This window comes from Ruditapes philippinarum, unplaced genomic scaffold, assembly GCF_026571515.1.
Source record: "Ruditapes philippinarum isolate M1 unplaced genomic scaffold, ASM2657151v2 ctg680_1_1_1_1, whole genome shotgun sequence".
Taxonomy (NCBI): Eukaryota; Metazoa; Mollusca; class Bivalvia; order Venerida; family Veneridae; genus Ruditapes; species Ruditapes philippinarum.
Window position 1 is genome coordinate 93,837 of NW_026859861.1, and position 26,564 is coordinate 120,400.

Here is a 26,564-nt window from a genome sequence, read left to right on the forward strand (position 1 = left end):
TTATAAAATCAATTTTGTTAAATTTGAGATATATGGTAATAGAACGGTGACAATTCTCTAAAACATCATATTTCATTCTTAAACGGTAAAATAAAAATAGAAATATCACGTTTTAATTTTGTAGACTTCATTTGATGTAATTTCCGAGAGCTAAATCCGTAACTTCCTGGGAAACGGTGTTTAGCTAGGTCACAAAAGGTCAATATCTCGGTCACATTTATTTAGCTACTTTCATATTGGAAAATCAATAAATTTGTAAGATATATGTGTATACTATATACAATTCGTGTGTTGGATTAAATTACAAGTTACTGTTTGGTCTAATAAAAATACCGCAAACCTGAAGGTAACTTTTTCTCCAATGCATTAGATTGAATGGCTGGATCAATTTTGTGATGCCTCCTCAGATGAGTTGACATATTAGTTGTGCCGCCGGAACTTGCCACTTCGGCCTTGCAAATATTACAGAGGGCCTTTTTATCGTTGACTTTGGAGAAAAATGCCCACACTTTTGACTTTCTCGCTGACATTTTACTTGTTAAACAGACGATAATTTTAATGTAGAGTCATCATGATCGTTAGTTACGCATTTATTAGGTTGTCTCCCTTTGTATCGGTATAGCTAAAACCCGGTAACCGTACCGTATTGAAAAACGGAAAATCGATAAATACCGATTTACCGGTATATTAATCCAGCCCTAATTCTGTTACTAGTAACATCCTCATTTCCGAAGCAGACTTGTGGGGGTATTAATCAGCTTTAATGATAGTTCTAGTTATATTTGAGTTTTATTTTCTGTATTGAATTCACTGGGTAGACATTGTATTGGATATAGTATGAATTTCATACTAATTGAAGTGTCAAACCCGCTTTGTGCTTCATGTACCACCTCTTCCACAGATCTATTAATTTGTCACTGAACTTAAATATATTGTGCAAACATACAGAAATATACAGTAAGTCGTGAATGTTTGCTTAAACTTGTCCAGATGTCCTAATTGATTGGGAAAATTTACCATTTTCATTTTTTGAAGACTACTTAACATAGATAAAAAATATTTATAGTCCCCCCCTTCTGAAAATAATGCCTGTTTTTACATGTGTGATTATAAATAATAACTAGTGAAATTTTTATTGATTAGAGCAGAAGTGTTTTGTACGGCCAGACAGCATAACATACACTATTTTATCATTTGTCTGTACATGAACTTACTTTCATACTGATGTTGTTTGATATATTGCTCTATGTTTTTCAAGCTATGGAAACTTCTGATATTTCATCAGGCAAACCTGGGCGCTCATTTCACAAATTTTAGAAAGGAAATTCCTAAATATAAAAGACCTTTTCCCAAAAAGTTTATGTTTTTCTTTATCTTATTTTTAAAAAGTTTGTAAATTTTTTGTTAGCCTCTACCTGGCAATATCCTCTTGAAATAAAATTTAATATGCTTTAAGAATAATAAAATACAGAACGTTATAAAAAGCAACTTCAGAAGTATTGTCTCTTACTGAATGTATGTGTAGCAAAAATTGCATGAATTTTCCACTTACGAGAGAAAAATTAAATAAAAATGTCCCCTTCCTTCGCTGGTACAGGTAAGCTGTTCTCTCAAAACAGAGAGAGAGAGGGAGGCAGAGAGCTCTGATGGTCTTGTAAATTTTAGTTGCCCAGTGGCTCTATACTTGTTGGTAAAGGCCACACAATTTAAGTCCAATCATGTTTATGGGTTAAAGTATTTCAGGTTTTATTCAGCTTTCAATCTTAAGTCACTAATATTTTGCAATTTCTGGTGAATTATTGACAGAAATACTAATTTTTGTTGTAATCAGCAAACTTTACCAAAACAACAACAACAACATCAGCAACAACAAAACAACAAGTTCAACCTATAGGCACCATTGAAAAAAGAATTTTCATTAATGTTGACAATATAATCTTTCACTATAATGAAATGAAATGAAAAATTACTTAAAGTTTTATTATTTATTCAAAGCAGCACGCCTCCAGATTCATGTTAATTTTATGAAAATTTGGGAAATGTTTTATTTTTTAAGTAAAATATTGTAAGGTAAACATTTAAATAAAGTAATTTACATATTGCAATCGGCACTCACAATCCACGAAAATTAACAAAAAATGGTCAAAATATGCAAAAACAGCCCTTACTGTGTTAGTTAAACGTAGTAGGAATATGGTGATAAAATACTGCAGAATCAGTCTTATACCACATATAACATGTAAAATCTGGAAGTGTGCAGCTTTAAAGATACACTGTTTTTAAAGTTGTATTCTCAAGGAAAATAACTGCTTAAGATTTATATGTCTCTTGAGTTACTTCCCTTGAACTTTTCTTAAAAGCAAAAAAAAAACTAAAAAAAAAAATATTTTTTTACAAAAACTAAAACACTTACATAAATTAAAACAGATTTTAAGATAGCTGATTTCAGTACAAAATTATTTATGCCTAGATTTGTTGATTATATACAAGTATAGGATCTGCAATCTAAATGATATTTTTTAATTGGAAAGGATAATGCCCTGGGGTTATAGTGAGAAAAAAAATCAAATTAAAATTTTTATAAAAGGTGATTTAATTTTCTTTTGTGATCAGTATTTGAATAGTTGAATATTATTATTATTATATGAAAGAACAGTGTCTCAAGCTTGAGCAAATTTTTACAACTTTTTTAAAATATTATCATGTTATATAAATTCATATTATATTTTCATTAATTCATTAATATTCAAATAAATTTTTAATTTAAGTTCATTTTGTTTTTAAAAGTGTAAAAATGTACAATATGGGCTTCTTTAATCTGTGTACATGAAGAAGGCAGTTATTTTTTAAAGATAAAAGAAAATATTTTTAGATATTTTTATGTCATAACTTTTTATTATTTTGAAAATTTCCTGTTCAGATAATTATGTTTTATTAATTATTTTACATATTCTTAGACACACACACACTACTGGTATAAATCTTCCTGCAAACATGTACATGTGGTTTTCTCAGGTTTCCCTTTAATTACTATATTAAATTAAAATAACTGTCAGGCACTAACATTTTTTTTCCTAATTAAATGTACAAAAGAAACTATAGTGCAAGGCGGAAATAATAACTAATGTTTATATAAAAGAGGAAAGACAAAAGAAAACGAGAGAAACTTTAAAGATCTGCCTATTGTTTTCTTGCATTTAAATTCGAATGTTTTGACTGTTGAAACGGAACATTAACTACAGTTATTTAGATTATGACTAGAAACTCATAAAACAAGAGCTATTGACTTTACTGCGGCAATATTTCTATTTTAATCAATAGTGTCATTAAAAAAAAATCCCGATAGGTTCGAAATTTTCTGTAAATATTTGCATAGGACTCTTCCTGATACAAAAGCTTCCCTAATTTGCTGTAAATACGCAAGGTAAAGCTAATACCTGTACATAACTAAAGTTTAAAAAATAAATTTCATGTTAATAATTATGGTTTCAGCCTTGTATGGGACATATTAAATGTAAAATAAAACCTTTCTCTATTGTCACTTGAATGGGGTGTAATTTAGCTCCGATTTTATATAATGGTCACATGATCTCGTCGAGTCTTTGTCGTAAATTTTCTCTGTCAAAGGCGGCCAGTAAGAGTCAATATTTATTCAATCGGTAAAAGCTTTAATATAGACATTGCAAAATTTTGTTCTATCATATTGTAGTGATGGTAGTGTGAACTGAGGGGTATTTGATTATAAAGTGAAAATATTCCAAAGATCTTACGGCTTGGGGCAAAAATTTATATCTCTTGTGTACACTTGAATAGTTATTGTTTTTCCTAGTATCAGTGAAACAGGACATGTTTTAAGGGGGAGACTTGACTTACTGATGTTCAACAGGACAATATTATTTACTTTCAAGACTTTTTCTACCTTATTTGGAGAGTTTTAAGTGGTTTATGCGGAGCTCAAGTTAATTACTCAGGAAATCTGGACAATAAGTGATAGCTGAATAATTATTTAGTTAGTACAAATCGAAAGTGCATTATGCATCAGTTTATACGCTGACAGGAACTGATTATCTGATAATATTTTCGATGTATTGATCGGAGAGTTTTATAAAACGAGGACACACTTCCCAGTGTGGTTGATCAACTAAGCTGATATCATTTACAGAGTGTACATACCTCGTGTCACATCATATTTGTTTCCGTATCGTCTTTATGTCATGTTATTTTTTTTCTGCGGATAGATAATCGGGAGTTTACTATTTAATCATAATTTAATGTCCTGCTGACGTTTGGGTTTATTCAGTCGAGCTCCGTGTGATCCATCGCCAACACTGACTTGGAATCGAGTCATCACATCAGTGCTATTTTTAGAAACTCTACGAGAGGAAGTGTGAATACCAATACTTATTGCTCACAATATAATATGCTCAGTGATCGCCGTGCAGGTGTATAATGTACGTAGCTTACAGTTACCCTCTCGGACAGCCAGCTATCCCAGCTTTAGGAGCTCACACACCGATCGCCACAGAATTACCACCACACCAGTTTTTGACCGCTGTCACATCGCCGTCCATTGCTGACCCCTACCTGGTACCAGTCACAGCAGCGCCACAACCGCTACAAGCCACCGCTGCTGCATATCAACCTCTTACTTTAGCTGTTTGCCGAAAGGTAAGGTATTCTTTTGCAACTTAAAATACTTGCTGTTAAAATGCATAAATACTTTGCATACAGTGCACAGGTGATATACAATACAATTATGAGAATTCGTGATGTTCGTAAATTCAGAGTATTGCTTTTTCTATTTTATACTCTGATATATTAAATGATATAAACAAGTGGATGGTATATCATTGTGGTTGTCACAGCTTGCGTGTATTACCTGCTTTAAGGTATTGATGTCAATCCAGTTGCTGATGTTAAAAACAGATAGATTTGTCCATCCGCCTTTCAGATGTACGAGGAAGTTTTAAATTTCAGGATATTTCTATTATTTGAGGTGGTTTTGAAAGCTGTTTACCAAATGTTTATTTTTGTTTCACTATTGTTACACAAGATATGTGTAAAAATGCTGTCAATGTACATTTATTACAGTAGTAACTGATTGTGAAACACCACTTGAATGTGATTTTTAACAATAGAACAGGAAGCCCCTCATACCTTAAGTCACATATCTCCTTATTTTTAAGTGAAAACTTTCATTTGTGTAAGTAAATGAACTAAGTTTATATGAAATACAAACTTTTCAGATGGCTTTTTCAGTTATTAGGTTGTTTTTTTTTCATTGCCAAATTTGGTCCATTACTATACTTGGACTTGTAAGTTTCAGTTTTTAGAATGAATTGCCCATGGTTAACCTATTGGTTTGAGTTTGGTCATTTAATGTATAATAGATCTCTTTCCTTAGTTTTTCTGAAACTGAAGGCACCAAGGGTTTTGTTTGGGATAATTTTGACTGATTATAAGGTCAAAACCATTAGTAGAAAACAGAGCATCTTCTTGCATGTGACTGCATTAATATTTTATATTATATTCATGTAGTTTTCCACTTTTGTATAAAGTGTAGAAGAAAGTAACGTGACGGTGGAAGTTAAAGTAACTTGACAGGCTCTCGAGTAGTTGTTTGTAATAACTTCCGGATTTTTGTGTACATTCTAAAGTGCTGGAAAATAATGACTGATGGGGCACGAACAAAGTTAGCACTGTAATACAGTCAAGATCCAATTGAAATATTTAGAATTCCCATAATCATGATGTGCAAAAAAAAAAAAATGACAAAAAAATAAGAATCTTATGCTCTTGATTAAAACAAAGTAATGATTGCGCAGTCATTTAGTTTTCCAGAATCCTTCAGCGTTTATTAATTAAATTGACAAAACAGAAGACTTTTGTGCACTTAATGCTTTGGTATAACTTGATTGATATTTTACAACCTTATAACAAGAGGTTAGATAAAAAAAGTTAACAATTAATATTAAGTTATTTGTTATTATGCTAGGTAATATTTGAAAAATGCATTTTAAAAAAAATCCAAATTTATTTTGCGGGAACTACAGAAATGAGTTAAATATATGTACTAAGACATGTAATACAATTTCATTGGGATAAAAATTTATAGACCAAATATATTCATTATAAGTAAGACATTTGATTTCAAGTTTTTTTTGCCCTTATATTTTTGCCCTCACTGCCCTTGAGAAGAACTTTTACTTCTCTGGAATGTTTTCTAAGTTTATTCAATTATCCGGGCTAAATGAAACATTGAAGTAGCAAATGTGAAGGGTATGTAATTAAATGGTTACTGGATTTAAGTCTGTTAACAATTTTATTTTTCTGTCACTTAAGATCGAGCCACTGTACTCTACATTGTTTTTGAAAAATAGGAAGAAAAAAGTGTATATATATATATTACAGTCATGGTTTCACCATGGGGGTGGGGGGGGGACATTTTGCATGATTAGTTCTTGATAGTCTAAAGTACTGATTAGTACAAATGTTCATTTTAAAACTAAGAATTCTGGTTATAACATAATTATGGATAAAAAATAAAAAAAACCCCCAAAAACAATGAATATCAAAAACATGAATAATAACACACATTGTGGGAAATCCTGAAGAAAAAGTTGAACTGAAAACAATGATACATCATGTATCATGTGCAGATGAGAAATTGTTATAATACTAGTCATTATTGTTAATGAAAAAAATAGACAATAACTTTACTGTTGTTTTCAGCACGAAATGCACTATTCATGTTCATGACTTACAAGTGTATCATTTGTTCTGTAAATCTTAACCTGTTGGTCAGACCAGAACAGAACAGAACAGTGACCATACGCACAGTGCAGACCAAGATCAGCTGGCAAATCTGTGCTGTCTGATAGTGGTCTGCACTGTTTGCTATTCAGTCAATACATTTTTTGAAAATTTCCCTTAAAAAATTATGAATGGTTTTATTAGAGATTGAAAGATGGACAAGTTCATTTAAGTTGGTTTAAGGGTTTATAACAATATTATACTTTTTCATGATGATATATAAATAAATATGGACAAAACATAACATTAAATGTTTTAAGGACTTTGTACTATGTCCTCATTAATTCAAGTATAAACATCATCTACAGTGATCATGAAATTACAGTAGTACTTTTCACAATAAAAATCAAAACATAAAAAAAAAACCCAAAACATAATGATTTAAAAAAAAATTTGCACCAGAAATTGTGATGGGATTTGCATGTTTTAGATTAATGTTATGAAAAGTTCAAGTTGAGAAGACATTGAAATGTCTTTTGTCTAACTTGTATTTTGCTTTAATGATATCCTGTCTGCGACAATGATGTCCTAATTGGGTGATAATTACTGGGCTCAATACAAGAGACTACCGTTAAAAAAAACCACGCTGATAACTTAATTGTACCTTAAGTGTAAGTCAATCTATTGCTGTCATACTATGTAATTACAGAAAGAATTTGTTTTGACAGGAAATAGTTTTAATCTGAGGCCCCTTTTTGTAATGCGCTTGCCTTAAGGATATTTGTATGTTGTTTTCACTGTGAACAGCTTTGTTTAAAGATTACTATCTTCATTACAATGGTTACATCATCTTTGCTTACATTTATATCACAAAGAAAAACATGTGCAGGTTTCTATTGAAACAGATTTCTTTTTGTGATTATAGAAAAATAATGTGCAAATATCCAGGTGCATTGTTATACATTTTATCTGGTTTTTAAGGTGGTAAAATTTTTTTAATGCCAAGGTTTGTACACAAGCTTAGAATTCAATTAAAAAGTAAGGGATGTGTTAATTCACCAATAGAATAGTGTGGGAAATGAATTCCTTGTTAACAGGTCATAAAATTGTGGTGTAAACCTTTTCAAATGATTCTGTTATTGGCATGCTCAAACATTAAATTGAAAAACGTCTTTATCTATCCGCCATTATATTGTCATGCTGTTTTTGATGATAAAATTAAAGCTTATAATGGGTGTAAAATTTCACTGTTATAACGGTTTGAAAGTTATTAAAAGTGAGCACAAAGAAAACCGTGTAACTCAAGAAAATGTTTTTCCTTATTGCTATGCAAATCCTTTAGGTAAGGTAGAAAATGATAATGTAATAAATTAAAACAGTGTATGAAATAGTGTTATTTTTGGGGAGGGTTTTGCTATTAAAATTGCTATAGTATTAGTATAAACAACTTCCTATTATATGTAGTCACTACATCATGTTGGAAATATGATATAAGGTAACTGACTGAGGCAGCAATGAGGTTTGAGCATTCTTACCATTGCAACGCTGCTCATAGAACAGCAGACACTCTTCTTTGCCAAGTAGGCAAGAAGTTTACATACATTTTGATTAAACTGCATGAAAATGTTGTTTATTCCATGAATAACCTGGCCATTACAGTCACCTACTTTTGTTATGTTGGGTGGATTTTTTTTATGTGCACTAAAAATAGCTTCAGATATATCCTAACCTTCATTCAAAGGGTTTGGTGTTTAGAATAAGAGGACTTTACTATCTGGTTATAGGCAAAGGACTGAAAGTTTTACATGGGACTTTCTAAGGTTTTGAATTAGCATGGGACTTTCTAAGGTTCTGAAGTTGCAGTCAAGTTGGCTACTTTCTAATGATGATAGATTTATCTTTTATGCTTCAGAACTAATAGCTATAATTTATTAGTCTTTGCCACTAGCATAGAAAATAAGCCTTACCTGAACCAGTACATTCTTGCAGTCAGACTTGACTGAAGAATGCTGGCTGCATGAGCATTATTTAAGCATGTTGATACTGCATCAAATTGTCCAGTAAATTAATAATGAGCAAAAACTCCAACTTCAAAGTATAATGACAAAATACATTTTCAAATTTATCTGACTGGGCAAATGTTAAAGCAATAACAAATTAATATTCAGTAGCTATTAATGTATGAAATATGTGCCTTTGTAAGATATAAGATATGTTCATGTTAGATCATGACTATGGATGTTTTTGGGGCACGTTGATCACCCAGTAAACATTGACATTTGGCTTATCTTTGGGAAGGCTTCACAAGGGACTTCTATTTTTATTGATCTCTCTGTTTAATGTACTAGTTTTATCCTTCCTAGTATCAAAGATAAGGTTTGCAATTATCAAATTAATTTAGGCTGTTTGAAATATTTTTTTTTTTACTTTGCTATAAAATTAACCTTTTTTGGCATTTTGGAACAGTGCTGTATTGTAGATGAAATGTTCCGTGCTTGTGTCATTGAAGTTTTTCAGGTTAAGGTCCTTAAATGGAAGCTAGTCAAGTCCATTTGGTTAAATAAGGTTTAAGAAGCATTTTAGTGGATTGTTGGTGGTTCTGTCAACATTAAGTATTTTCACCTGGGTATTTTGCAGCTTCCTTCGTAAAAGCATTTCTTTATATTATAATGTCTTCAAAATTCAGCCTGATACAAATTTACATATTCATTTTTCCGATGACAAATGATTTATTCACCTTTTCTTGGAATTTCAAATTATTTTCAGACTTTTTTTCCCCCCAACAGATTTTTAAAGATACTGGAAATGAAATTTACAAATGTTTTAGTGTGACATCAATGTGTTACAGATGGTGTCATATATCAAAAATCACTTGCTTCTTATACCAAGCTTTGTCTCTGGTTACTAAAACCACTTCAAACATAAAAGAAAGCTAAATTTTACATATTAATTATTTAAAATTTCCTATTAGGTTATTAGGCAGAAAGTCTTTTGTTTTGGTATTAATGGTTAGAAGTGTTTGCCTTAGCATTTTGATGTTTAAGATTAGGAACAGTCTTTTAAGAGATTTGATTGTTTTTGCAGTTATTGACATGATCAAGATTATAGGTTGCTATGGTAGCCAATATACTAGCCATTGATGAATATTATTAAATATGTATGTTTTCTTCGCAAAAGTGGTTGTAAAGAATATTAGATATGTAAAACCTTGGAATTCGAGCTTGAAATAACTTTGTATTAAGTTTGCATTATTGCATCGTTTGATCGTGTTGAAATTTATTTTCGTTGGAGTTTGTTTGTTATTTTAATACATATCATTCTGGTAAATCAATTAGTATTAATTTATTGTACAGACTTTCAATACATTTCATGTTCTCTTCACATACTGAGCTCTTGTATAGTAATGCAATAAAGTGCACAAAAAAATCATTTATAATACACTGTTGCATAAATAAATATCTGTGATACACTATGGCATACATCATAAATCTGTGATACAGTATGGATCCAACCATAGGCCTGTTACACATTGTGGCATAAATAAGTATATTATGGTACTTATATAATACACAGTGGGGGCTGATTTCTCACAAATTATGATGAAAGCAATGTAGCTCTTTCCAAGCATCCAAAAACTTAAAATTCGCAAGAATACTGTCCTGGCCTTCTGGTTGAATTACAGTATAGCGACAGTTTTACAGTCTCGCAGGGATTATTTGACATTGAAGTGAGATATTAAGTGTCTCATACTGTTGTGTCACCATGAAAGTATCAATTTTTAAACTTCCCTACCTTATTGTGAAACAAAGTAGAACAATTGGTACACGGAAAGAAGTATAACCACAAGTGCAACATGGACTTTATGTTTAAGTTGACAGTCATATTTTATCATGGAAGTCCCGCAATGCTCGCTGATAAATTTGCAATTATGACCATTGATTGGCACGTACCTTTGTTAGTTACCGAACTATTGATAGGTTGAAATAATGCCGATAATGTTTGCTTTAGATTTTTGGTAAACATTGTCCTAATTTTCATTACTGTTAATCAATACTGAAAAACAACTTTTTCGTCGTAAAAGCTTAATATTGACGTATGTTTAAAATGAATTTGCAAAACGTCGAAAATAACGCTTATGGAGAAACATTTTCAGACAATAGATCTTTATTCGAGACGGTTTTCCTATGTTAATAAATTGTCATGATCGAAAAATCTTAATTGTTATGCTGATGCCGTGAGCTTAAAGTAATTACGGGCATTATGGTTACTGTTGAATGGAAATCGTTAATTGCAATTAAGCTGATGATTTTCTGCCTGAGGAGAGTAACTTCTCTGTAAAAAAAAAACCGAAATGATTGCTTAATATAGAACCATCCAGTAAAAAGTTTTAACATACCAATGACAAAGGGTGAAGATTGGTAGTAAAGTGAGTGCATTGTCATTAAGCGACTGAGCCCTGGACAATGTATGACAACTTGGGCGATTTTTTTCTCTCTCTTGGAAATTTCAATGTAAATTCTTCATTTCAAGTTTTTGTTAAAAACAGTTTTTTTTAATAAGATTAGTATATAAATATTTGTTAATGACCATATCATATTATCTGACCACGTGACATATAAACTTGGCTAAAACAGAAGATTTTAAATTGTAATGCATGCATATATTTTAAGCTTAACAACAATGAAAGTGTTCTTGGAATATTTTTTTCAGTGATATTACAAGGAAATCTGATGTAAATAATTGTTTTGATACAATAGTTGTTATTTCTGTCAGAATTCTTGTTGAGTTATACACCCCCTGGGATGAGTGTGGGCAGGTTTTCATCCATCTGTCAGGGATTTGTGGTCTTGTCTGTAGCATGCTTCCTTGATTTCTTTATTATTTGTCAGCTATAATTCAAGGATAGGTGGTTCCAGTCAGTATTCACATTTCTATTGTCTTTATACTATATTATATTGAAAGTACCCTCTGGGGGAAATAATCAAACTGATTTTGGTTGGAGATACCATATTGTTGGTTTATTGTAAGCTTTTGTAGTCATGGCCTCAAGGTCATGTAGATTTATAGTTGTATTCAGACTTGAGGCCAATTTCTGAATTAATATGCATGCTTTCTGTATTTGTGTAGATGTGAAGATGTGATTGTAAAGTTTATGACATTGTACATGCATAAAACATCATCGGGACCTGTGAAAAGTCTTAAACGTCACTAAGTGTTTTATTGACACTACACATAGTTTGGAGATATCCACTGTAATATTTGAAGTACAAATGGTTTTGAAATGAGGTTTACAAAAGTATGTTTGAGAAGTATTTTATCGCCATGGAAACAAGATTGTTGAAAACCCAGGTGTGTTGACAGTCCATGGCTAAATATTGACAAAGGCTACAACCACTAGGGCTTTTAGGGCAAATGTTGTGCTGCATGCTTTATTGGCAGTTAAACAAACATTTGATCCATAGATAAATATCATATGGCTGTTATATTTGGACAGTTTGGTAATTAGTACCATTGTCCAAGGCTTTTACTGTAGGTCAATAATTTAAAGTCAACAATGCCAGCTAAAATGTTTTTAAAAGCGATTAGCTTTTAGTCCCGGCCTGTCTATGATATATAGCTTATAATTGAAGGGAGGAGAGTGGAAAATCTGTGCAATTAAAAAAAAGAAAAGCCCTAAATGTTTGTGAAATGGATTTCATAATTGTATTCTTGTATAGACCTGACTTACCTTTGTTGTTGTCATGTATTGACACAGAATTGGAAGCCTGTAAAATATTTCAAAATTTCCAATGTGTCAGTCAGATGTACTTTAATGAATCATCGATTTCTACTCGTTTCAGATACTTAGTATTCTTACTTTTCATTCTTGGTGGTTGAATTTTTTAATGCCTTGAAAATATTGAATTCCTGTTGACCTGCTTTTGTGCTCTTCCTTTTAAGGTAGCTTGGTTGATGAAAGAAATCCAAACTTGAAATTCCTTGCAGGTTATTTAATATAACAAGTTGTAGTAATTATATGTATCTTGTGTAATTTGTGAAGCTACCTTGTAAAAAATAACTCCATATTATGTTCACCTGGTTGATATTTTATCCACCCATGTAAAAACAATTTAAAATTGGCATTTCATGGAAATTATTTTGTTAAGCTAATGTTAAGTTTATATTTCATCCACTTATTTACTGAATCAGTTAAATATTACAAAAAATTAAGTAATTTCATTCATTTCATGATAATTTAAGTTTTTTTTATAGATTTTATCCGCTATATAAAAAATTTCAGGTTACTTTAAGTTCTGTTGCCATTTTCAGCCCCAACTTCTCATTTAAGAGAAATATTAAATGAAAGGAAGTATGGTGCATGGATATTTTTATAACACAAGATACAATATTTAATCTTGATCATAGTTTAAAAAAAATCTCAATTTCCTTCTTCTTTTTTCATCCCCTTTGTTCTTCAATATCATTCAATTTGAAGCACCCTGATTAAGTATTGGTCATTATTATTTATAATTGTAGTGACAAAAGAAAACACAGTGCACAATATTCTATATCCTTAACTATTGCATTTATTTATTGCATGAAAACTTTGGCTGAAAATATGACAAGCATTTTGAAAGTTTTGAAGGCAGATAGTCGTATCTCTTTAATGCTTAAAGGATAACTTATGACAGTATTGCGTATGATGTAAGCTTAAGAGTATATGACATAGTTATAAAAGCATTCTTCAAAATAACTGATGTATTCATATTAAGGTATATATGTTTAGAGTTTTATCAATTGACCCTTTGCTGAAGAAAGCAATAAATTTTTCTTGATCAGATAAGTAAATTAAATAAAATTTGTCTATGTACAGGTGATTTATATTTTTTGTTGGTATTTTATGTCTTGCCAGAAAAATTATATTTGATGTTAAATTAAGTTTACTGTTTACATTGAAAGAAAGGTGTGTCAATTTAAATACTATGTGTTTTGTTAGTAACCTTCAAAAGAGCTTTTACTATAATTAAAAAGATATAAGCTTTTGCTGATGATTCGGCCAATTATTTGTTGTTAGCTTGTGATACATGTTTGCAAGCTTTTGATTCATAATTTTGTAAGCTTTTGAATCATATTTGTAAGCTTTTGATCCATAATTTTGTAAGCTTTTGAATAATATTTGTAAGCTTTTGATCCATATTTGTAAGCTTTTGATTCATACTTGTAAGCTTTTGATATATATTTGTAAGCTTTTGATCCATGTTTGTATAAACTTGTAATCCATATTTGTAAGGGTAGGCTTGTGAATCATGCTTGTATAAGCTTTTGATTCATATTTGTAAGCTTTTGATTCATATTTGTAAGCTTTTGATTAATATTTGTAAGCTTTTGATTCATATTTGTAAGCTTTTGATTCATATTTGTAAGCTTTTGAATCATATTTGTAAGCTTTTGAATCATATTTGTAAGCTTTTGATCCATATTTGTAAGCTTTTGATTCATGTTTGTAAGCTTTTGATCCATATTTGTAAGCTTTTGATTCATATTTGTAAACTTGTAATCCATATTTGTAAGCTTTTGATTTTTATTTGTAAGCTTTTGATATATATTTGTAAGCTTTTGATCCATGTTTGTAAACTTGTAATCCATATTTGTAAGGGTAGGCTTGTGAATCATGTTTGTGTAAGCTTTTGATTCATTTCATAAGCTTTTGATTCATTTTGTAAGCTTTTGATTCTTATTTGTAATTTTTGAGCTTTTGATTCATATGTGTAAGCTTTTGATCCATGTTCCATATTTGTTATTCAAGCTTGTGTCAATCATGTTAGTATAAGCTTTTGATTTTTGACTCCTATTTGATTCATATTTGTAAGCTTTTGATTCATATTTGTAAGCTTTTAATTTATATTTGTATAAGTTTGTCACTGATAAGACCATATTTGTAAGCCTATGATTTGTATTTGTAAGCTTGCAGAGCCTTTTTTAGGCTGTTTTTAGGCTGTGATTCATAGTTATGGCCTTGTAATTTAGATTTGTTGGTTTGACATAACAATATAAGTTACAAAATTTAATAAATGTTGAAATTTCTGGTTAACAAAGAGATATTTTTTTATCAATATATCAATTACACATGGGGGGAAACACAATTTACAGTGTAACTGAAGTTGTAGCTTTTTATATGAACAGATTTTGTTACAGGGAAAGTGATGTAACTAAATATGCCTAGAAATTAATTAAAAGTCATTTACAGGTATCTAGGAATGATGTATAGCATTTAAAGTATTGCATGAAATGTCAATTAAAACAACCGCAGCCTCTAAATGAGTGTAATTTATTCCTGTGATAGCTAGCATCTGCCTAATATTTTCTACTATTTGCTGTTATTGAGAAATATGTCTCCTCATTATACAAAATGGTTTCTATAGCAACATCAGGTATTTTCATTCACAATGACAATCAGAAAATTAGAAAATCTATTATTAGTTTAGTCTTTTGGAGATTGCTTTTTTTTAACCTGCAGTAATTATTTAATCTACACTTAGCAATGCTTAAAATCCTGCAATCTTGCCAAGCAAAGCACTCGCGATTATACCTGAGGCTTAGCAGCTCCGGATCGGAGAGACTCGTGAACATGTTCATGTGACGTAAATTAAAGTTGTGTACAGTAACAAAAACCATTTAAGATGTTGGCTTAGGGCTTTTTAGAAAATCTATTTTATTTGTGACATATTAATATAATTCCATTGATAAGAAGAGAAAATGGGGGTCTTGAATGTGCAACCCTCAGAAGTCTGCAGTCACAGGCATTTGCAGGGGCACTAGAATACCAAATGTTGTCATTTGGGTTGAGAAAAGTGTAATTTATGAAAGTAAAGGCAATACTTTTTTACTTTGTCAGAAGTGGTAATTTGTCACAATGGTAGAAGAAATGAACGCATCCGCGCAGTCTGATCAGGATCCATGCTGTTTGCTATCAGTTTCTCTACTTGCTATAGGGTTTGTAAGCGAACAGCATGGATCATGATCAGACTGCGCAGATGCGCAGGCTGGTCTGAATCCATGCTGGTCGCAAACCCATTATGTTGGTTTTGTCGTGACACGCCTCAAATGAGGTTTTCTAGCATGTTAAAGGTACTGTAGCTACTGATTGAGCGACAAAAATTGCACAGAAGATTAATTTAATGTCAGTTTGATGAACGTGTACAATTTAATTATTTACAGTAGCAGACAATTGTGATTGTTTGTTTCTATTTTAAACCTATATGACAGTCTCGCATCCATCTGGAAATTACATCAGGGAGTCTTGGACATGCGTGATCATCTTTGGTCAATAAAATATGAGTGTAAAAATTTGATTTGATATTGTTGATATGATGACAACCTATGAAAAAGCAAATTTTTTGTCTGAATTCATCAAGAGTAATATTGCTTACAAATTTATTATATTTCACAAAAACCCTTCTGCCCAGTACTGCCTTGTCTATGTCGGCATTGTTGTGGCCAGGACCCATGCAGCGTTAAGAAGGCTCGATTAACTTAAATTTTCATCAGATGTCGCCAAAATTGGTAATACACAACAACAGATATGAAAATGAAAACTGGATGTGTTGAAGAGATTCTGCAAGTTAAGGGACTAAAAATAACTATATTAAATGCAATTATATAAACATTTGATTATTAAATTATGTTATGACTTGAATAAAATTTATGAAGTTGATTTGACATTGACTGTGATTATACATTCTTAAATTATTATATGTCTTAGCTTGCTATATAGTATAAAATTACGTTCCCTTTCATTCCAATATTTATGATGAATTGAACCAATTATCATGAAATTTTATGGACAAAAATTGAAAAATGAATGGAAAGATCAGATATAAAGTTTGAATTGAATTAAGACCTTTTCCATTGTCACAGTATTTCTATATACCCCTCAGATCGAAAGATTCTTCTATCAAGTTTTATTTGATCAAGGTCGAAGATAAATATTGAAATAGAAAAAGCTTTCATGCTAAAAGAAAATGATATTGGTGATTATCGAAGAAAGTACAGAAAACGTATATGTACTGGTGTACTGTTACAAACCTAATTAAAAGTGAGAAAATACTAAAAATTAAGAATTTTTAGCTCGACTTTTCTATGAAAAGGGGAGCTATCCTACTCGCGTCGGCGTCGGCGTTGGCGTCACACCTTGGTTAAGTTTTTCGTACCACCCCACTTTATTTCAGAAGTATTACAAGTATGGCTTTGAAACTTACCATACTTGTTCACCATCATAACCTCCATCTACAGACAAGAGTACATAACTCTGTCAAGGTTTTTGACAGAATTATGGCCCTTTTTTGACTTAGAAAGTGTATTGAGCTTGGTTAAGTTTTTTGTACCACCTCACTTTATTTCAAAACCATTGGAGGTATTGCTTTGAAACTGACCATACTTGTTTACCATCACGACCTTCATCAACAGACAAGAGGACATAACTCTGTCAAGGTTTTTGACAGAATTATGCCCCTTTTTGACTTAGAAAATACATTGAATATGGGTAAAATCCACTTATTGCCTTAACCCTCTGAGATATTGCTTTGAAACTTTAAATGCTATTTCACATCATTACCCCCATCTGTACGCAAGAGAAGGTAACTCTGTCAAGGATTTGTTTTAAAAATTAAGGCCTTTTATCGACTTAGAATCTTGGTTAAGTTTTTACCAAGGTGTTCTGAGTGACGTAAAAATACCTTATTCTCTCAAAGTGGGTTTAATACTATTAAATTTATTTAAGGCTCAACTCAGTTTTTTTTTCTTTCTTACCAGCCCTCTTTTGACTTAAACATTTCAAACTTTGCTGCAGTGTTCAAGGGTATCACACAATTCAGTAAAATAATTCTTCACTAAATATCTTAATGCTCATGGCCATTGTTCACTTTAAAAATACAGAGATTCTTGTATTGCCTTTTACTGCAAAAACTTTTTTTATTGGCAAGCAATAAAAAAGTCGAGCGCGCTGTCTTACGGACAGCTCTTGTTGTGAAATTTACTCACTGAGGGAAGAAATTGTATAATGATTTGAAAAAAGATTTGTCATTTGAAAAATTGAAAAAAAGTGGATGTGTTTATGACCTACTCGATATGTTCAGGAGGAAAAAAAGTTGGTATCGATTTAACAAAGTTTGTTGAAAGAGAGAAGATGGTCTCATTTGTTTTTCTTGTTCAAGCAAGGTTTATAGGTCAGTTTACCATGTATGAAAGTATTGCATGTAGTTTAAATGCCCGAGTTGAAATTAAATAGTCATTGGAAGTACATGTTGGAAGTCGTGGTGTCGTTTACCAGATTTCTGCCGATAAGTTGACACTGATACGATTACGGTGTAGTACGCTTCGATGATTTTCTATGAAAGTTCGACACAAATAATGTCACAAAATCTTTAATTTTACTCTTTGTGTTGAATAGGTAATCATAAATGGTTAACTATTACCCCACATTAATTCCCACCCTCTAAAATGGTCTGTTGGGTCAAGAATGTTAAGTGAATAATTTGTCAAAATTCCAAACGCTTTTCAGCTGAGATTGAGGCCAGTTGAATTTGCAGCAATTTATTTGTCCAAGAGTCACTAATGATTCCTGATGGTTAAGGCAGAACAGAAAACGTTAAATTATAGCCATGTAGTTGAAGTAATATCTACAACAATTCATAATATTAATTTTTCAATGGTTTATAATTATATAAAAATGATTAGCCTTAAGTTGTTTGCCGCCTTAAAATTAATGATTTTATCTGCTCTCAAACAATTTAAAACAATGTACATGACGGGATGTGTGAGAAGAAAGAGAGATGTGTCGACGACAGTATACAGCAGGATATAGACAGGATATCCTGATGAGTGTTACAATACAAGGAGGTGGTCAAGTGGTCCCCCCCTCTCATCTCTCCTCTCTTGTCCCTTTATTTACACAGCAATAAAGATAGGCATGGTCTAATATGAGCTTGTCAAGTGTGAGATAGTCTCAAACAATGCCATGTCCTCTTTCTTCAAATTCACTGCAAGACAGAGGTAACTGGATGAATTTTCTAGAATATTTTGTAACAATGTTACGCCCACCACTCAAATCATAGTCTTTATTGTCTCTGTTAACTAATTGTCACTATACAATTAAAATCTTGTATAATTGTAGGAAATGGATTGTGGTCTCATAGTTATGATCCAGATTATAATGTTTGAGAACCTTGGTTTTTTGTTTTGTTTCAGTGTTTATATCCTTAAGTCTGGTATTGGTTAAAGGAACTGAATTAAGGTACTTCTGTAGTTAACAATAAAGGAAGTACTTTGTTGGTTTGACCTCGTAAAACGTTTTTTTGAATGCCAAAGAGCTCGATTGAACCTCTTGATTACTTATCCAGTGCTCTCCCTATTGAACTAAACCAGCAGAATTACGTGTCGGATGCTCCCTATTTAGCTAAGCAGACAGACTCGTACTCGAAATGTTACCTAAGAAAGGGCACAGTCATATGCATGATCAAGCTATTTTATACCAGAGTTAACCTAGAAGGAAGCTAAATGCCATGTCCAGTGTCAGTGCGACCTGCTTGTACTCTGTGTTAGTGTTGTCTTGATTAAATTGGTTGCCATGAAATAATGACAAGAGCTACATTAATTTCCAGGAGTCTGGATATTTCATGGTGTTTTTACATTTGCTACTTAATTGACTGCACTTAACGTCTTTTAAAAGAAAAAACAAAACAAAAAACAACAACACATGTTTGGGCAAACTTTTATGAATCCATCAATTTTCTGAAAGTCAAGCTGTTTAAATATGTTTTGTATTTTGTTGTATTAACTGGAAACTATCTTTTATTGTAACTTTAAGATCATATAGTATTTGTTGGATCATTTGATAATATTCTTAGAAATGTAGTGAGGTTGCTATGGCATCAAAGTTATGTCTATTTTAGGAGTTTTTATGCCATGGTATTCATTAATAATTTATTACATTATGTATGGATAAACTGTATGCTCTCCTCAAAGTTGATATGAAATTACTTTACAATGTTTGACAGCTGACCCTATTAGGGGTGTTGTTCTCTTTCTCTTCTGTGATCTATACCCACCTAAATTTGTGAAATGGACTCATCCTGTTTTGAATTTAGAACAGTCCATTGTTAATTTATGGGTGTGTTCAATATCAAATTATCAAAATTATTTAAAAAAATATAATAAAAAATGTTGCTGTCCATTGTGAATTGATGGGATTTTAATACGAAACTATCAAAAAAATATCAAAATTGTTAAGCTCAAGAATAGTCAATAGAAATTTTTGTTAAAGGTATCCAACATAGTGTTTGTTTGTTTGTTTCATTTTACACCTTTTCCCAACAGTATTTCAGTCATATAGGCGGGTAGTTTCCTAACCATTGTTCCTGGAGAGTTACACCAGTACTAGACTACCTTCCTCGGTGCTAAACTACCAAAGCATCTCCCGGGGATCGAACCCACGCCAGAGAGGTAACTGGATTAGAAGTCATCAACTCTAACTGGGAGGCGGTCCCAACATAGTGTCTAAGACTGAGTTTGCTTGGGACTGTTCAGTCTCATTGATATAGTAGGGGAGTCCAATTGCCCCACTCTCCCAAAAAGTATGGCATGCCAAGCAGAATTAATATTTATATTTGAAAATGGGGATGTAAGAAACAACAGTAAATGACAACTAATTGTACATAGAGTTTGGTTAGCTTAAGGATAAAGAGGTATGCAAGCTTACTTGGCTCTATACTGGTGAGTGGGACTGTCTTAAGGTGCATAGACGTTGAAATTGGAATCTTTGTGTTTGGAGTCCTTGACTTTGTAGAATTTCATCTGATTGATATAGACACAAATGTTTAATTTTATACTTGGCTAATGGCAAAATAAATTCATTTAACACAAAATCTATCAGGGGAAAAGACTGCCGACTTGCTTGTTTAATTTAATAAACAACTACATATGATGACACCATAATGTTGAAATCAAAGTATGTAAAATTGATGAAAAATAATGATATAAGCGTATATTTCCAGGGGGAAATATATGTAAATGTGTTTGTGTATATATATATGTGTAGTGATCAAATTGGGTAGGTTAAAATGTACATTTGGATCAATATATACAGTGAGCTAGATAGACAGTTGATATATGGCTGATCTACGACAATCTCAAGTACATTGTTTGCAAATAATTTAATTTCACAAAATCCATAAGTCTGTTTACCTTGCTTTTGTTATCTCAGTTTTTCCATTTAAGGTGATGCTCTTATGGCAGTCGTGATTTCTTCAATATCTGTCACTGTCGACTGTATGGAGTAACACTTGCTGTCGACAGGCTGTATGACTTTTCTACATTTCTTATTTAAAAAAAAAAATCTTAGTCTGAATTTTTAGGTATTTTTTATGTAAATTAGAGTACCATTGTTTGGCATCCGCAACTTAAAAAACTTTAAAAGTTAAATTTTAATAAGAAACATGCTCAGACTATTAAATAAACAGCACAATAGTTAATCTGTTGGTGCTGCCATGGCCAAATGGTTATCATGGTTGCTGACTTTGACCACTGGCCTCCTACAGCTGTCTTCCTGCCTGAGACTTTGAATTATTTCATGTCAGGATGCTATGTAGCTGGCCTAATTGTAAGGTTAGTGATTCTATACAGATGCTTGTTGATATTTAAAAAGATGTGTAGCATCTTAGGTCTTCTTCCATCAGGAGAGCTGGAAAAAACACTTCCATTCACACTTACCCACTGCCCCCACCCCCAAACCCAAACCCACAACCCCCACCCCAACTCCAACTTTCCTCTAGGAAATTAACCAGACTACACTTAGTTTCTAAACAATAATGATGCACAAATTTTGAACCAAAGTTATTCCTCAATTTTACTAGGTTTGACTTCTCTGATTTTATTTTGCCAAATCATTTATCCCCCTTGCCAATTATCAGTGAATGACCTTAAGTCAGTAAATCTGTATTGGGCATAAAATATTTAATAATGGGGTTTAGCAGGTTTCAGAACAAAAGCATTATTCAGTGAAGATCTTGTTGCAAGGAGTGATTTACTGGCTGACAGAACGTTATCTGATGATATAAATCATATTTTCATTACTGTTTCCCTACACTTTACATTACATTACATTCATTACAATGTGTTCCATCCAAATTTATATTTCACATTTTTATTCTGTGTGTGTGTTTTGGGAAGGACAAACCTTAGTACAGGACTCGTGTCGTTAAGTTCTTGACCTATTTAGGTTTTAGAAAAATCTTGTGATATTTCCGTCATTCAAGAGTCTGCTATTATTCTTCATTTCTAATAAATGATATTGTTTTACTGGATATCAAGTATTTATTACTTTTCCAATTCTAAGAAATGATGATGTTTTTGCCTATTTATTTGGTATTTATTTTCAAACTGTACAAATAAAAAGATGTTTCAACAGTAATCAGACATTTATAAAACACCAGCTGGTATTTTCCTGTCTTTAATACTGCCATTATATTGTGAAACTTTAACCCTTTTACCTTGCAAGAGTTTTGCTGCAATATATTTGTTTTGCTTTGATTTTGGATTTTTTTTTTGAATTTAGTCACACCACCACTGTAAAGGTCATTATGAATAGGGACTATCTAAGTTTACTGGTTGAGAAAGCCACCCTTCCGTGCATTATTTCAGGCACAAAGAGGCACCTGAGTATAACCACCCGCGGTATTCTAGCTGGGATAACTTCCTCACACGAGTTTGCAACTGTTAAACTGTTGATTATATAAGGAATTACTAACAAGCCAAATGGCGTAACACTGGCTTTATTCTTATGGCCTATTTTCACTACATATATTTAACACTCAGTATTATCTGCAAATGAAGTGTCTATTATATTTATTATATTATTTGACTCATACACCTGGAAATAGGAGTTTTTACTGTAATAACAATTCAGATCTAATGTTCGTCATAGTTTCAGATATGATTAATATTGACATTGTTTATGCGGTAGTTGGGATTTAGCCCACTATCCAATGGCTGACCAAACAATTATTTCTGTAATTATTGCAAAGTTAGTAAGCCTCTTGAATCAATAATACAGGTGATATGCTCTTTTATAATATCTGGTTTTAGATTGAAAATGGAAGGTATTTTGTTAAATGGTATATGGTCTTGACAGACTGTTTGATTATGTTTTTTAATTTTCCCAATAAAAAGGACTATGTACTGCCGTTGCGTGGCGCGGGTCACGCACTGTCGCCATGTTAACGTATAGAAAGGCAGCATATAATAAAGTTTTAGTTTTTTGACCAGCTCACTTTTTTCATAAGTATTTCAAGTATTTTTGAAATTAATACTTGTTTACCGATGTTAGAAACTCATCTAAAAAGACAAAACAAACTCTGTCAAATTTTTTAGACAGAAGTTATGGATTTTTGATTAGAAAGTTTATTGAGATTTTTGTTTTAATGTACCAATATTTATTAAAACCATTTAGAGTTATTTGGAAATGTCCATTAATTGTATTAACATCAAAGACCTTATTAACAATCAGAGGACAGTACCTTGTACAAAGGTTTTTGACAGAAAGCTTTTGATTAATAATACATTAATTGTTGCTAAAATCATTTTTAGCTTAAAGCTTTAGATATTGCTTTAAATTTTAAAGCCAATTTTCACACAACATAACATGCCGTCTGTAACAAGTAGAAGTTAACTCCTGTAAGGATTTGATTTTCAAAAACATTAAAATACGAAGATCTTTTAAGTATTATACCCAGTCCCTTTGACTAACTGTATGGATTTGAACTTGGAGTTGGAAAATTATTTAAAATTCAGGATTCCTGCAAAATTTCAAAAATTGAGTAAAATATATGTCTTCACCCTAAGATATGTTCATGCCGATTGACCATCTTGTCTACTTTAAAATTAGGTATTTGTTTGACTTTACGTTGAAAAAATTTTTTTATTCAACAATTTAACAAGTCTGGCGATGTTTACAGAAGCTGAGTTTAGTCCATTATACAGTTGTCTGGTTTGTCAGGGGGGTAACAAATAGTAGCAAAGCTTAAAAAACAAAATTTAGTTAGCTATTAAGCTATAGTATAACATAGTTGTCTATTTCTTTACCTTTATTTTTTCAGGGTTGACATATTGTTTTGTTCTATATTAAATAAAGTATTAATGTGTATTACTCTATTTTAATAATAGGATGTGAGATACTCTACATTTGATAATAAAAAAAGCAACAAACAAAATCCCGTTTTTGAATTTTATTTAGTAGATTCAGGATCCGGATTAAATTCGATAATTAAGCTAATTTGATATATTTTTTAGATATTTTTTTTTTGCAATGGAACAATATTTTATAAAGCAATTTCTAAATTAATTCGGAAATGGGTCCATTTAATTGTATTAATATCAATGAATTCCTGCTTATTTATTACATCCGAGTGACAGTCCCCGTTGAAAAGTATTGTATTTATAACAAAGTAATTATTATTACTAATTAATTTGTTGTCATGAAAATGTTTTATAGCTGAAAGCAATATATATCAATTAAATTAGCCAGATCTTTAAAAAAACAAAACAACAACAATAAAAACAGTGGTCGTTCTGATTAAAATCAGTTGGCAGTTATGCACATGTAAGATGTCAAGATAGTTAAAATACGAAAAATTCATTTTAGTAATTATAAGCCCTTTAGTCTTCTGAATTTACTGTAATGGATTTGCCCAGCCTTGAATTTGGAACAATTCATTTAAGATTAAAGGGATTCCAGTGTCAAAATACAAAATTTGAGCTACCAACAGTATAGTCTGCAAGCCCTGCATGGTAAGAGTGGATGAATTGTGTACATGCAGTTTGACAACATGCTATAGAATTTAGCTACTGTAAATTTAGGTTATTTGTTTAAAACTTTAAACAGTAATAAAAAATTATTTTTAACTTCATCAATTCGTTAACAGTTTTCTGCGATATTTTCAGAAAGGTGAGTTTAGTGCCATTTGTACAGTCTGTTGCATTTAATGTCAGGGTTGGTAATAGACGAAGTACAAAAGGCTGTAAAAAAGACATAACATTTATTGTTTGCTGTAGTTAGAGCTATCTATTGTATGAAATGATTTGTCTATTGTGCTTTACTGATGTATGATGTTGTCTGCGAGGTTTGTTACATATTGTTTCCTGTTCGTATGCCATTCACAACAACGCATTAATGTCCAGCCTTATTACTCTCAATATCCTTCAAATGAATAGAGATTGGACATCACTGCTACATTTGTCTATCAATAATAGATGAGCTACAATAGATAAAATGCGGCAGTTATGATGAATATCTCACATTGGTAATGTCCAGATATCAGCTGATCAACTGCGGCTTATATATTCGCAATTAATGTAATGACTGGGCGAGCTTTTGATGCAATGATTATAGAAGTGTGTCAAGGGATTTCGTATGCATCCTTTGAGAGGTGGCAAACAATCAACACGCTTTCCAGTAGATAATAGGGAAAAGCCCGAGGCTTTTACATAGTTTAATGACATTGCAAAGTCAATTGTCTGAAAATAGAGTGATTTTTCCATTAATTTTGTAATTTTGTTATGGCTGATAATTTCAATTTGTGTAAAATTGCATTATGTTTCTAAACATAATTCAGTTTGACGATATTTTGCAATTTATACAATGTTTAGTAAATATTTAGATTATTTTGTGATCAAGGGGAGTAAATCCTGAAAGCATACTTGAAAACTGCTGAATCCAAATATGCCTTTAAGAGTTGTCTACCTTTATATAATACTAAAGAGAAAAAGTTAAGTTTGTGTACTTTGAAGTATTGCATGTTATTTGTTTGTTTTGTTTTGTTTTGTTTCTTTTAATTATTTAAAATAATTTGGAAGTTATGAGATAAAGGATGGTACAATATAAATGAGATGAAGATGTATTTATGGAATTGGACATGATTTAGACAGCTGTTCCATCATTCAAATCAATCATTTAGATATTTAGGTTTCTGTGTCTGCCAGAACAACGGAAGTATATGGTTACCACGGAAATCAGCCAGAAAATAGATGGTGTCGGCCAGGCTTCAGTAGCTGTACACAGGTTATTTGAGAAAGAGAATTGGCGCAATAATAACGAAAGAACCAGCTCTTTTAAGAGTTTGGCACTGCTTTGCAAAACAAGAAAAAAGAATAATTGTTATAAGTAAAAGTAGAACAACATCTTGTATAAGAAATGTTTATGCAAGTAAGGCTCAAGAATATTATTTGGTCTTCATTAGCAAACATTTTCTTAATTAAGACTGGGCTGTATCTTGTTTGGTGGTAGTTCAGCAAGTTTTACTAATTGATAGTTATGAAGGTTAAAGTAAAATAATTCCAAGTTTTATGTCATTGCTTCATATGGGAGATGGATTGAATTTGGGGATCAGCATAAAACATGTGAAACTAATTCACTACTAAGAAGAACATTTATTTTTCTCATTCGTATTCGACATAACAGATATTAATAATGATTCCTGATAAAGATAATTCCCTTTTAAAATACACATCACCACACCCTTGTAAAAAACATCATGTCTTGTATATTTTTTTGTTATTACATATCTTATATTTTTCTCAGACAATATACTTTACAGTTATATATAATAGAATAAAGATTGAACAAAAATTAAACCACAAAAAAACATAACGGTGTTAGTGTCACACACAACTTAAACTACAGCTACAACAGGAAAAATACTTCTGGCTGTTATCACAGTTTTTCAGTTAGCTTAGAAATTAATGAAGTTTTATATTAAGCAGCTTTTGAAAGGTCTTTTTTC

The 26,564-nt window shown here is 31.5% G+C and overlaps 1 protein-coding gene across 13 annotated transcripts in view; it reads left to right on the plus strand.

The window, feature by feature from the left end:
* Positions 1-26,564, plus strand: part of LOC132758137 (polypyrimidine tract-binding protein 1-like) — a 132,270-nt gene that overhangs the window by 35,680 nt on the left and 70,026 nt on the right. For 5 of the 13 annotated variants that reach the window (XM_060749656.1, XM_060749654.1, XM_060749655.1 and 2 more), the window contains exon 1: positions 3,660-4,668. The exons of 2 other annotated variants lie outside the window; for them this stretch is intronic. In XM_060749656.1, the coding sequence (XP_060605639.1) occupies positions 4,450-4,668 (219 nt within the window). In that variant the 5' untranslated portion in view covers positions 3,660-4,449. Of the gene's footprint in view, positions 1-3,657; positions 4,669-26,564 lie in introns of those variants that run through there. 6 more of the 13 variants (XM_060749657.1, XM_060749651.1, XM_060749652.1 and 3 more) reach the window with 3 other exon arrangements.